We start from the raw sequence: 14,965 nt of genomic DNA on the forward strand, positions 1-14,965 counted from the left end.
CATTACTAGGATTTCTTTTGTTCCTCATACATTTTACATTTTTCTTCTTATTGTACTTAGCTCTGCCAGACATGGATTTCTCCCTGATATCTTTGGCTTCCAGTATCCATTTTCTACATCTCATAACTTCTAATTTATATTGATTGCTATTTATTTTCCTGTTTTCCCCCATTTGTTATACAGTTGCTTTTTTATTTCTAATTCAACAACATCGCTGCCACTGAACCAGGGTGGCTTTTTAGCCAAATGTGTACTTTTTTGTTTTTGTTTTTCATTTTGGAATCTAGGCTTTTTGATCATCTAATTAACTCTTTTTAAAGCACTCCAATCTTTGTTCTGTCTACATTTTTCTCCCAATGTGTTTTTTCCCATAGTTTCCCTCAGCTTTGTGAAATGAGCCCTTTGAACTACTAATTATATATAATACATATGGGACAGTCCTCTATTTCCCATATCAAATGTATTTAGGTCATGATCACTGGTCCTTTGGCCAGTATTTCCCAAATGATGTGTCCCAACCCACCAGCGGATTTCAGGAAAATTTTAGATGGGGCACCATGACAAGGGCTTGATTAACCTGACACTGGGCTCTGTCCTAGGCAAACATACACTTCTCTCAGCATAGCGTGGAGGGAAAGGTCTGGAGGGAGTCGCAATGCCCAGAGCAGCAAGCTAGGCCCAGCATTGCAGGACAAGAGCCTACAAAGTGAGTGTGGGGCAGGCTCGCTCTCCAAACCACCCATCTCATTCACCCAGATGCCAGAGCAGAGGGTACATATATGTAATGGTGAGTCGCAAAAAAAGACAAATGGCAGATTTGGTGGGTTGCCTTAATAAAAACTTTGGGAAACACTGCCTTAGGTAAACATCACCATTCATTCCAGTGATTAATTTACCTTTATCCATTATAATGAGGTCCAAAATAGTTCCATTATGTTGTGATTATCACTTTTAATTTTTAGAAACTTTAATAATGTTTTACTCACTACTGGCTGAGTGAGACTTGCAGCAGGACTCCCAGATGAAGTCCCCTTGAACACAAACTTTCTTTCTACAGATAACAGACAGGTACTTATGGAGTAAATCAACCTATTTTTAATTTGATTTGGTGATCTGTAACAGACCCCCACTATACCTCCTCCAGGGTTTTGTAGTTTAATATACACACATACGTCTCTTTGCTGGATAGAATGCTATACTTGCTTAAGTGTATATCAACATACCAAATTCTAGTTGCAAAACACAGAACTAATTTGTTAACTACAATACTGTTATTGCATGCAGGTATGTGATACAAAGAGAAAAATGTTTTACATTACTGACTGCAGCCTAAAAGAGTCCACAATCCCTATACTGCAACACATTGGAGAATGTTTCAAGCATGAAATTTTGTAATTGATCCATGTAGCATTCAAAAGTTACAAACAGAGAAATGCCATCAATTTGATTGTAAGCCCTTGCTACACTTAACCCAAAATGTATATTTTAATTGTGCTCTTAATTAGCCACTGGTGTTATTTTAATCTTTTTTCCTCTTCCTGCTGCATCTCTATCTTATAACATTCATAAACCACAAATATCTGACAAGGCTAGTACCAACAGTGTGTTTCAGGTCTGTCACTCTTAAAAGGAAACTTTTTTAACACAACAAAAGTAAGGTCATTACATCTAAAAGTATTTATTTGGGGAAATTAATTATGGATTTCCTTCTTCCACAGATTAAAAAAAATCAATTTAATTCTGTCTGAAGCAGAGATTTTTTAGTGATATATTGTTCTGTACATTTTCAATTCATATTATATTCTTACCTTTGCCGTGTGACACTTCAATAGTCCAAGTGCAGTTTAAAGAGTTGGGATAAAAATCAGGAAAACCTGGTGAAAGAATGGTTCCACTCTTCCCATGAATATAGCCACCACATAGAGCTTAACAAGAAAGAAAGAAAGAAAGAAAGAAAGAAAGAAAGAAAGAAAGAAAGAAAGAAAGAAAGAAAGTCATTATATTGGGCACTCTGCTGCAGAGACTAAAACTCAGATACTGTTATTGGACATTTTTGCTTGATAAATTTATCAGTACAGTGACCCAGAGACAAATTATGATTTATTTTAAGATAGTTACTTCTCAATGCACAGTAGAATATCAACAGATGTAATACATGCATGCTTGCATTAAGACACAAAGTTACCAGAGAGTGACTGGCTTCCTTGGTAACCCTTCTGGGAGAGGTGTCTTAGCATGAATGTTTGGGCATGGAATGGATTGTAGGAAAATGCAAATTGAAGAAATGGGTTTTACATTTTAGAGAGCACAGTTAAGTTGAACAGTGATAAAGACAAGGATAATTACTGTACTGTAGGATAACAAATATGGCAACTGTTATCTTTTAATATAGGTGGAGTAAAGTATCAAGTGTAACAAAAACGCACAAGAATACCAAACAACAGGTGCACCATACTGTGACATGAACCAATGAGAAATAGGATGGACCTTATCTTCAGCATGACCTAGTTCAGAGTATGAAACTTTTCACATATAGTTTTAATGGATAATATACTTAAAGGGAAGAGTACTTCAGTCAGTTTGCATCACATTAAAACTTTTACAACTTTCTTCAGAAAAATAATATGCCTTTACGCCTTTTCCCTCCATGTGCTGCAGAAAAAAAGATAGATATGGAGACTTTTCCAATTTTTCCAGAAATGTGAATAGTGCCATCATCACTAAGTTATTTGTAGCTGAATATTCTCAAAGGTAAAAAACTAGACTAGAAAACATGTATACTAACATTTGTTAAAGTAGGCTTCTTAAATTTGCATGGCACATTAAGTATCATTTGAGATTTGTATTTATATACAGGTAAATTGCTCACTGATCTCATAATTATACTGTGGTTGCCTCTGATGTCTATCTCTTCCTTGTTTTATTTTAAAGTTAAATTTTAGTAAACTAAATATTAACAAATAATATGATGAAGTACTAGCTTGCTTTTTGTTTTCTGTCTGTTAAAACTGAACTAAATGTAGTAAATAAATGGGGGAGGGATAGCTCTGTGGTTTGAGCATTGGTCTGCTAAACCCAGGGTTGTAAATTCAATCTTTGAGGGGGCCATTTAGGGATCTGGGGCAAAAATCTGTCTGGGGATTGGTCCTGCTTTGAGCAGGAGGTTGGACTAGATGACCTCCTGAGGTCCCCTATAACCCTGATATTCTATGATTCTATGAAATAGTAGCAGCTAGATTAATACATACAATAAATTTGCAGTGGTAGTGTGCTCAAAACATTATAGCTGAAATGCCATTTTTAATTCTCCTCAATTATCCTGAGATGTTTTTGAATAATTCTATAAACATAATTTATATATTTATGAACCCATGCTATGGACCAGAATTGTGGGCACCTCTGACCCCATTTAAACAGGAAAAGGAGTTCAGACATGAAGAAGCGATAATTCTTATATTTATAAATATGTGATAACAGTGAACTTGTTTTGATATATTATATATGTGCCCATATACTCACACATACACACACATTCTCCCTCCCCCCTGACTAAAAACTAGATATAAGTGCAAAATTTCAACTCATCCTTAACTATGGAGCCACAGCTGAAAACTACATAAAGCATTACTACCAATTATATTATTTGGAGGGATATTTGACTATTGGGTCCCAGTACATGTAGTTCTTTTTATAGTCTGTTTTATATTACAAAGGAAATTGCCATGAAACAGGGTAATGTACTTTTCCATTAGACTTTTCTTCTGTTTATTCCCTACCTAAAGTTGCAATGATGTCTATGAAATCATCAGTAGGTAGTGTTGGGCAGGAATCAGTTCTCCTACCCTGCAAGAATTCTTGAGATTTTGTAAAATTTTCCCATCCCAAATTGAGATGAACAGTTGAAATCTCAAAAAATTTTGCAAACTGAAAATATTTCAGATAATGTCACTAAAAACATTTCATGTAAATCATTTTGAAAAATGTATTTTCATTCCCTCACTTTTTAATTTTTTTAAACAAATCTTTATCTTGAATTAACTTAATTTTCAAAATAAAAAGTAGTTTTGAACTGAAACTCACTTTTTTTAGAAAGTCAAATTAGGCCATTTTGACAAAAAAAAAATTCAAAACAAGTAATTTGTTGAAAGCGACCCTTTTACATGAACAGTTTTATGACAAATTGGCATTTTCCAATTAAAACATGTTTTGTGGAAAAATCCTCAGCCAGCAATATCACTAGTCTCTTCGATGTGGCTACCTTTTGCTGATTGCAATCAGTTCTATGTTGTCACCTAAATGTGCCACTTTTCCTGAGTTGGAGTGACAGACTGTCTTCATGGGAGTGTTGTCAATAACCACTAACCATATTTACTGTATTCTTTCCTAGCTGAAAGATAACCTTAGGACCTTTAAAAAGAAAAATACCCTCCCAGGACTTGTTCTCTGCCCAATTAAAATGGAGTTATAGAAGGGAGTTCTAGAGTCTAAGAGATATACCACGTCCCAGGGCGTGCATGCGAGCGCGATGGAATGAAAAACAAAAGAGAAGTGATGTGGCACTCATTTACCTTAGCTTTTCTTCTGCCCTGCTTCAGAAGGTCTCTACAATTCCCTAGCATATAATGTGGATGCTGGATCTTGGACACAAGGACAAACTTTAACTGAAAAAAAAGTTAACTCTGCATATTGCCATCTTATGGGATTTGCATACCCCACAAGGGCATGATGACAATTTTAGTCTAACTACTTAGTGTATATTTTAATTGACCTAAATAGTATATACTATTCATATTAATCAAGCCAAACTGTTCAAACTTGGGTGTTGAATTTATTTTTAGTCAATTAAAAAAACCCTGGCTGATTGTCAAAGCTAGTGACCACACAAAACTCTTACTAAAGTAATTTTCTATTTATGAGTAATGTGGCCATCCCACACACAAAAAAACTACACAAAAATGAGGACGTAAATTAAACAGAAATTAAAAGTTACAGTGCCAAAAGTGAAATCCCTGCAAGCTGCATGGAAACTTTTAAAAAACACCATAATAGAGGCTCAACTTCAATGTATACCCCAAATTAAAAAACATAGTAAGAGAACCAAAAAAGTGCCACCATGGCTGACCAGCAAAGTAAAAGAAGAAGTGAGAGGCAAAAAAGGGATCCTTTAAAAAGTGGAAGTTAAATTCTAGTGAGGAAAATAGAAAGGAGCATAAACTCTGGCAAGTGAAGTGTAAAACCATAATTAGGAAGGCCAAAAAAAAAAAAAATGAAAAACAGCTAGCCAAAGAAGCAAAAAGTAATAGCAAATTTTTTTTTGTAAGTACATCAGAAGCAGGAAGTCTGCTAAAGAACCAGTGGGGCCACTTGACGATCAAGATGCTAAAGGGGGTACGGAATGGCTTCCGTATGAGGAGATATAAATAAGATTAGGACTTTTAGCTTGTAAAAGAGAAAACTAACGGGGGACATGATAGAAGTCTATAAAATCATGACTGGTGTGGAGAAAGTAAATAAGGAAGTGTTATTTACTCCTTTTCATAACGCAAGAACTATGGGGTCACCAAATGAAATTAATAGGCAGAGGTTTAAAACAAACAAAAGGAAGTATTTCTTCACACAACGCACAGAGCCAGAGGATGTTGTGGAGGCCAAGACTATAAATTCACACCAGAGTACAATGTTTGGAAATTGTTTAAAAAAATACAGCTCTATCTGATCCATTTTCAATTGGATTTCACCATATGAAGTAGATGGGGCTCAACTGTGTTAGAAGAGTGTTTGTAAATATGCTAGAGGTCTGAAAATCAATTTTATTACAAAAAGAACAGGAGTACTTGTGGCCTTAGAGACTAACAAATTTATTTGAGCATAAGCTTTCGTGGGCTACAGCCCACTTCATCGGATGCATAGAATGGAACATATAGTAAGGAGATATATATATACACATGTTCTCTGTATGTGTATATATCTCCTTACTATATGTTCCATTCTATGCATCCGATGACGCGGGCTGTAGCTCACAAAGCTTATGCTCAAATAAATGTGTTAGTCTCTAAGGTGCCACAAGTACTCCTGTTCTTTTTGCGGATACAGACTAACGCGGCTGCTACTGTGAAACTGAATTTTAATACAGTCTTTGAACATAACTGTACATCGTCCATTGTAGCTTGGCAAACTATGCTAAAATATGGTTCAGCAGGAACCAGGTCTGAATTGTGATTTCACTAGACCTCAGTGAATAAGTCAGTTAATAATTGCTTCAATACCTTTTGCCTCTCTTTTCATTCACAAACGGTCCATGAGCTGTTCAAAATTATTCAAGGAATAATTTCTGCAAAGAATACTTAGTCTGTAGATTGCTCATGAGCAGCTTCAGTATTGAGCATATTCAGTATTCTAAAATCAAAATGTGAGCTGTGTTGATTAGTTTTCTTTGGAAATCTAGGTTGCAGGTTTTCTTTCCCAGATAGGATGAATCAGGTTGCTTAAGTACATACCTATATGTTTAGCTTAAAATTTTGAATATTACGGTATGCAATTCACTTAAAATTTGCTGTTTCTCCCAATAATTGATAACTAGAACACCTGTGGGGAGTGGGAGAGGGAAGAACACAAAAGAGGTGAAAATGCAGGAAAAGCAAATTCTCTTTTTTTACTCAAATATATGTTGACAGAATACTGTAATATTCACTGGCCTCCAGTCTGAATACATTGTTTCCAGTTTCAAACAGTGCTTCAGTGTAGAGTAGCTACACACATTGATAACACTGTGTTGTCACCACACCTCAACCTTTCCAAGATGGAGCATCTTGATGAAGAGACATTTTTCCCACTCTATGTTCATATCTTTCACCATTGATTTTACAAGTTTGGCAGCTGTGTACCATGCAATATATATTTTGGAGTAGGATAAGACCCTCTGTGAGAATGCTTTTGGCGGCACTTCACACAGTACCACAAACTGAACCTAAATTAGATATTCCTGTACACATATTGCATTAATCCATAAGGCAGTGAAAATGAGCTCTTTCATTTCTAGATCAAGCATATACCAAGTCTACATAGTTAATATGTTTTCCCCCTCCCAGTTATGCTTTATAATGCAAGTTTTTATTCTTAGTGTTATCTAGGTATTTAATATATACCCATGAGCATAGTATCTGAGAGCCTGCACATAGTGATAAGTTTGTATTCTAAAATTGGACTCAACCATTTCAGCTTGGACATAAATCAAGTAGAAAAAACATAATATACTATAATGTGGGAGTGCACACATTGTTGCTTCTGTTGGCTGAGCTCATTGCACACTCCAGGGGCTCTTTGCATCCCTCCATTCTCCTCCATCGCTCCTGGTGTGCCTTCCTCCCATCCCCCACTATTTCAGGGACCCCCATCAAATTCCTCTTCTCCTCCCCCCACATGCCAGGGCCTCTGTGTGTCCCGCATTCTTTCCTTCCCCTATGCCAGCATCCTTCCCATTTCCCCTCCATCAGAGATTGTGTGCCCTTCATTCCTCCCTTCCCCTGCTCCCCCCATGCCAGGGTTCCCCATTCTCCCCTACCATGGGCTCTCTGTGCCTCTCATTATCCCCATCCTCACATTCCGGGGACTCTGTGTAACCCCCATTTTCACCTCCCCCAATATCAGGGTCTCCCATTGTGCCCTCCATGCCAGGGGCTCTGTGTGCCCCCTCATTTCCTGCTCTCTCCATCATTATTATTCTTTTTTCTTTCATTCATTCAGGCTATCAACACTTTAAACTGTATTGGGACAATGCACTGTGTTGAGATGGGAGTTTTCTTGTGCCACCATCAATCAGTTATTTGATCTATACACAGTTCAGAACTGATTGACGGTAAAGGGTCTGCTAACCAGATGCCAGGGGCTTAATGTAACCTCAACTTTTACCCTTCTACTTTTCTGATTTTCACCCCTATTCATATGGTTCTGCCCACTGATGAGTAATACATTTCCTGGAATTTTGGAATTGATCAGATATGGCAGTCATAATTTATCAAGTTATAGGCAGAAAAATGCCATCGAGTTGAGTATAGAGTCTCACAAACTTGGTCAACTTATTTTGTATTTTGTGACATTACAACAAGGAAGTGGTGTTAATTAGAGCAGAGAACTCGGTGTCAGGACTCTGGGTTGAAATCCCGGCCCCACTGAAGTCAATGGCAAAACTCTCATGGACTTCCATGGGACCAGTATTTCGCCCCTTCTTTCTATTCCCAGAACTTTTGCTTCAACATGTCACAAAATCTGTCTGCATTTCAGAGCACACTCATCTGTAAAATGAAGATAATACTTACCTAACTCACAGGGATGTGATTCATTAATTGATTACAATTTGCAAATTAAACTATTTGTAAATAAAATTAAGTTCCTTACTTGAAAGGCAATCTAGAAATATTAAGTATTGCTTCAATTATTAATAGAATCACTTTAAAAATATTTGGACTCTGGTGTGATGGAAGGGAGGGTAACAGCAGTAATGACATGGTTAGTTATTAATCAGAAGAGTCACTTGCTTGGATTTTTACATTGTCATTTAAAGCATAGGGTACCTACCATCACAGCTGGGTAATGCATGATTCCACTGATGATTTCTTTCACATATGAGTGGTTCCTCATCACTCAGTGTATATCCTGGATCACAGCTAAAAGTTACTACAGATCGGACACTGAAGTTATTACCATGGCGATGGCCATTCACAGGAATCCCTGGGTCAAGGCAGGAATCTGATTCCAGTGTAACACCTGAAATATACAAATTTAGTGAAATTACTGAAAAAAAAAAAAAAAAACAGAAAGAGAAGGGTAACAGAGGATGAAGAAACATCCTGTATTCCAAATAAAATATTTGGAAATAATTTCTGGTCTGTGATGTGGCATCCGAATCTCTTGTAAATGCTGTCAATGTCTCAAGCCAAAGACAGTGTTTCATTTCTGAGACTTAAAACATAAAAAAGGACCAAGGCCAACTGGAGTATCAAATGATTAAAGCTTTAAAATGTATTTTTATTTCATACTGACAAAAAGAAAGGCAGAGCAAAAGGAGTATAAGCTAAAAGTCTGAATGAGCACAGCAAAATAGGCCTAGGGAGAAGGTGAGAATAACTTCTGTCATTTCCCCCGCCCTCTTTTCTTATCTCTAAATTTTTATTTCCTTTACTCTACTATTTCACTGGCCCCTCTCCTCATCCACCCTCACTCTGATTCCACCAAAACATTTACATTGTTTTCTTGTAGATCTAGTAGCTCCAAATTCCCGTCTGACCTGGGCCTAATCCACAGCCTATTAGGGTCAATGAGAGTCTTTCTACTGAATTCAGTGGGCTTTAAAATCAGACACTGCAGGCTGGTCTACACTGGGGGGGGGGGGATCGATCTAAGATACGCAACTTCAGCTACATGAATAGCGTAGCTGAAGTCGAAGTATCTTAGATCGATTTACCTGGGGTCCACACGGCGCGGGATCGACGGCCGCGGCTCCCCCGTCGACTCCACTACCACCGCTCGCTCCGGTGGAGTTCTGGAGTCGACAGGGAGTGCGTTCGGGGATCGATATATCGCGTCTTAACGAGACGCAATATATTGATCCCCGATAAATCGATTGCTACCCGCCGATACGGCGGGTAGTCTGGACATACCCTGCTAATAACAGAAAACTAATAACAATTACAACAACATTAAGGTTGCAAATTCAAGCACTCAAAAGTTAGAAAATGCCAAAATTAGGGTTGCCTGTGGAAAAAAATAGAATGTGATCATATAAAGTCTGCATCATAATGCATCCATACAAAAGGAGGCCAAATTAAGGTTGCATAGGCAACCATAATTGTAGCATTCCTTATCTTTTCAGTGCTTGCCTTTTCAACCTGGATAATGTTCTTCTTACATAATTTTTATTTTCTGTGTCTAATTTCAAAGGTCTTCTAAAAAGCAAATTGAAAGAACCAAAAATTCCATCATATTGTAGCATCATATGCACACCCGCATAGTTCATCAGCAGGGTTAAACCTCTGCCACTTGAGCTAATGGAGTAAACAAAAGCAGTAATAAGTTGATATATCTTACTTAGTAGTAAGTTGATATATCTTATTAGACACTGGTATCAGAGCAATGCACTGTGGATTCAAGTTCTGAAAAGAGTAGTTTAACTCTCTCTATATATTTAACAGTTGACTGTGAACGTATTAGAAACCCCATTCTTTTCAACACATATAATTCAAGTAACCAAAACACACATTGCCACATGAACTCAAATGGTTTTGTAGTTTTAGTGAGCTAAGTTACTGCTGGATATTATCGTCTTGGGTGAAATCCTGGCAAACTCCCATTGCCTTCTTTGGGCTCATGATTTCACCCATAATCTCAGCAAATACTGTAGTGGTGACAATATTAAACAAACACCTATTGCATTAAATCATATTTGAGATGGATTTTGGGGAGGAAAAGAGAGTCAACACATATGAGGTAAACATTGACTAAGATCTACCCAGTCCAGTGTCAAATAAAATGAATGGAATACTTACTGGCTAGTGGTACAACACAAGTGCATTGAAAATGGATGTGTCATTAAGAAGAACACACTTGATCCTTTATGCTGATGGAATAAGGTTGTTGATATCTGAATGAAAGTAGGCTTCCTTTTGTCTTACAAAAGGGCCACTGGGCTTGTCTTCACTAGGAAAAACTGTTTTTACAAGATAACTAATTTGAAATAGCTATTTTGCTGTAAAATCCTAATGGAGACAAAGAAGAGGGTATTTAATCTCAGTGTACTACATTGAGGTAAATACAGGGGGAAGTGAGTTTGTGGGGGCAGGGTAGGGGGAAATGTCCAGGGTTTACCTCCGCTAGCTAAACTGAGGTAAAATTACTTGATGTCTTGTCTCCACTAGGATTTTATAATGAGATGGCTAACTTAAATTAATTGTGCTTTCTTTCTGAAAGAGACTATCTTTGGTGAAGGACAAAAAACAAAAGCAGGAAGAGGAATGGACAAAGATATAGATGTATTCGAAGAGGTGCAAGAAGAGAAATGGCAAGCTATTCATAAGGTATTTTTAAAAGAATACATTTAAACTCTGAATACGGGGATCTTGATTATCCATAAAATAATTCCCCCTCTTGCATAGGTTTTTAAAACCACAATATCTTTTTAGCTTCCCAGACATTAACATTTATAACTTAGTTTCCATTTCTCAAAAAATGCTAATGTCTGTTGAAACACCAATATCTCCCCCAAAACATATGGGATTTTAGTTAATGATTAGTATCACTGCAAAACACAGACAGTGATCTTTAGAACTCAAGCGTTGGTATGGTATTTTAAAGAGGTGTGTTGATGCTGGCATTTAGACATATTTTTAAACTTTTTTGTTGTGTTGGCTATAGAGATTCTTCATTACTGATTCAATTAAACATTCTTTAATGACTTGGAACTAAAATTAATTATTTTAGTAACGGGTTTAATCATTTGAGCTCTAAAGTGGAAACAGGAATTTGTTGTTATAATATGAAGGCAGCATGCAAAGGCACTTTAATGTTACACCCTGAACTTATTAAACTGGTGTCAGTGTGTGTGTATTAGAGTGAACTTTGTTTGTTTGCTATCTGTTTTTAGTGAATTTAATACTCCAGAAAGGTCATGGGATGACAGTCTTGGAGACTGAAGTCCATTTCCCCCCCTAAAAATAGGCACAGCACAAAGAAAATCTTCCTAATACTGCCCTTCCCATGTGACCTGTATCTATTTACCTTATATTAGAGTAATCTTGTTCTTTACAATATCTGGTCTTAAATCACAAGAGCAGAATTAGGTAAATAAAAAAAGAAACGAGCACACACAAAAATGGAAAACCTCTTGAAGAAACTCTACAAATTTGTAACTCTCTAAGTATTTGAGGAGGAAAAAACCTGCAGATCTGAAATTTTTCACTGATGTCTATTTACACTGGGCATGAAAAACAATTTATTATATGAATAATGAAAGCTAGGGCAATCCTAACATGGACTCACCTTACATTATTTTCCATAATAGCTCTATCAGAAATATTTTGTTTACATTCAATCTCTTAATCATTTAATTGTTAGTTGCAGCAGGGGGGAGTCAGAGCTTCTGATCCTGGGGGCAGTGTGGCTCTGGGTGGGGGGGCTCAGGACTTCTGCCCCATGGGAGCACCGGGGCTCAGGGCTTTAGACCTGGGGGGAGTTCTGGGGCTTCAGCTCCACAGCTCCGGTCCTGGCTTCAGCCTCGTGGGGGGGGGAGAGGGAACCATGACTTAGGGCTTCAGCCCCACAGCTCCGTTCCCAGCTTCTGCCCTGTGGGGGGCGCAGGACTCCCCGGGGCTCCGCTCCTGGTTTCAGCTGGTGGGGGGGGGGGTGGGAGTGCCATGGCTCAGGGGTTTAGCTATGGGGGGAATGCTGTGGCTGAAACCGGTGCTCCCCCCATGGGGCTAAAATCAGCAGTGTAGAGGTTTTGGCTCAGAGACCCTGACCCCCTCGTTTTTTTTTCTTTTTGCTGTGTGAACATACCCAAGATTCATGGGTCTGTGCACCCAAAAAATGGAGGAGCTGATGCCACTCACATTTGATTGTCCAGCCTGGAGTTTCTCAGAACTTGTTCAAGTGATCTTGACTTGCATGCATGGTGTGGAGGCAGGTAATCAAGCCATCTAGAAACTGTTATATATACTCTTAGGACAAAGGAATTGATAAAACCCTAATAAAAAAACAGCTTCTGAACTTTTAAATGGGAAAAAAAAGAACAAGCAAACAAGAAAAAAAAAGCCCTTGCACTTAAAAAAAAAATGGGAAGGGATAGCTCAGTGGTTTGAGCATTGGCCTGCTAAACCCAGGGTTGAGAGTTCAATCCTTTAGGGGGCCACTTAAGCATCTGGGGCAAAATCTGTACTTGGTCCTGCTAGTAAAAGCAGGGGCCTGGACTCAACCTTTCAGTGTCCCTTCCAGCTCTATGAGATGGGTATATTATATTATATTATATTATATTAACTGTTGATTTGTCTTAGAGAATTACTCTGTATTCTCTCTCCAAGAAGAAATATCCTTCCAGGTAACCTGTGCAGAGGGCTACAAGTCACAAGAGTCAATGGACATCAGCACCTACCTTTGTTTTGGTCTGAACAGGCTAGGAGGGAGGGATCCAGCCCAAAGAAGGGTGAGTTGCAAAAGTGGGCAATTTACCAAGGGGCAACTGAGAGACCCAAGAGGGCAAAGTGGGGCAAGAGGTTTTAAAGATCACAAAAATGCACATCACTTGTTCCTGAAAATGTTGAAATATTTACCAGTAGTTTTACCTAAGAAACGTACAGACACTGTACTAACATTTTGGTTGAGATACATAGTAGTTGGTCTACAAGGCATTTCATTAATTTTCCATAAGACATATTAATAAATGACATCAAAAGGCCAGATTGCAGATATTAAAGATTTGGATTTAATGAATTATCTACAGATCTTAAGTAGTTTTCGATATATTCAGTCTTAGAGACTCACATTTTTATTTAAGGCTTTATTCTGATGATATTTTACTTTAATTAATATTACGGTGGCATCAGTATCAACTTACTAAAGTTTTAATTTTTCACTTAAGCAGTATTAAGATACCTAAATTTCACAGTTTAATGATTGAGTTCAGTCTTCAGATTTACTACAAATATTGTTTAGAAAACAACTGAATTTCCCATGACATTTCTGGATAAAATACGTATTAACATTTCCAGAAGAAAAACAATTACTCTCTTTTTTGTTTTGTTTTTAAATTTAGCCCTGACACTTTTTTGCAGCAGTTGACAGGAACTCAAAATATGACACACCTGTTATTGTGATACCCTGGACACAAACCACTTTTGAAATATTACAATTAAATAGGAAAAAAATATTCTCCTCCTTTGACAAACCCTTTTTCACATACACCAAGAAAAGCTGACAAATATACTGTGTATGCCACGTGTTCAAGATCTTCTACAGTACTTCTCTGGCTCCATGCCTCACATAGAGAATCCAGCCAGCCCCTGATTGTCGTGAGGAATGGATATAGGCCAGGCATAAGGGACCCCTGATCCGGAAACCTGTTCCCTACCTCTCCCCAGATCTGTTTCTGGGGCATAGTCTGTAGTTCTTTGGATAGATGGCTGGCATTTCTGACTGCAGATTGCTGACATGCATTATCAACCAGCCCCTAAACCTATGCTTGTTTCTTCTCTCCTCATCCATTGCCTCCTGCACACATCTCTTGACTTGATAAGGTTCACCAATGGGAGCCCTGCTCTGAAAAATATGGACAGCTGGTGGCATTATCACATCAAATTTACTAAAAGTGGCACATGAACAAGCGAGAAGGGAAGGGAGTTTTAGTAAAACTTTTTAAAACTGCTTTTTGCTTATTTTTGTTAATGCATGTTTAACTCAAATGCCTGGCAAATTGTTAGGAGAAAAAAAAATCTTTCTGAAAGATTTAACATGCTGGGCTGAGAAAGTCTCACTCCATGTATTTGGTCCTCCAGCAAAAACAAGGAAAATAGATTTGATATTCCTGATATTTCTGAAGTTTTATAGATATCTATCTAGCTACCTAGATAGATATAGATAGCTATGGGAGAAGGAAAAATAAGTGTTCATACCTACTCCATACAACTAAAAGCAAACCCGTTTTGTTTGCAGGTGACCTTTAAAGGAAGAAAAAAATGCTTCATTTATGGCTCTGATCTGTGCTTAACAGGAGCCCATGTGAAAAACTTTGCAAGTTGGAGTTCTGCTGCTTTTGATATCAAAAGAATAACTTTGTTCAAATGCTATCTATGGGAATTGTATATAAAAGAAGACTAGGATCATTTATTAGCCCTGTATAGTTTTATACTTTCAAAAGACCTAGCCCAGCTTCTTGGGTCCCTGTGCACTAATATTTCACTGTGCCAATTTTTGCAGACTACTT

At 37.7% G+C, this 14,965-nt stretch overlaps 1 protein-coding gene across 1 annotated transcript in view; it reads right to left on the reverse strand.

Moving 5' to 3' along the window:
- CSMD1 (CUB and Sushi multiple domains 1) overlaps positions 1-14,965 on the reverse strand; it is a 1,638,713-nt gene that overhangs the window by 477,602 nt on the left and 1,146,146 nt on the right. Inside the window, exons 18-19 of the mRNA XM_065401391.1 lie at positions 8,575-8,763; positions 1,809-1,925 (exon numbers count right to left, since the gene is read on the reverse strand). Of these exons, the coding sequence (XP_065257463.1) occupies positions 1,809-1,925; positions 8,575-8,763 (306 nt within the window). The remainder of the gene's footprint in view (positions 1-1,808; positions 1,926-8,574; positions 8,764-14,965) is intronic.

Source organism: Emys orbicularis, chromosome 3 (genome assembly GCF_028017835.1).
Source record: "Emys orbicularis isolate rEmyOrb1 chromosome 3, rEmyOrb1.hap1, whole genome shotgun sequence".
Classification (NCBI taxonomy): Eukaryota; Metazoa; Chordata; order Testudines; family Emydidae; genus Emys; species Emys orbicularis.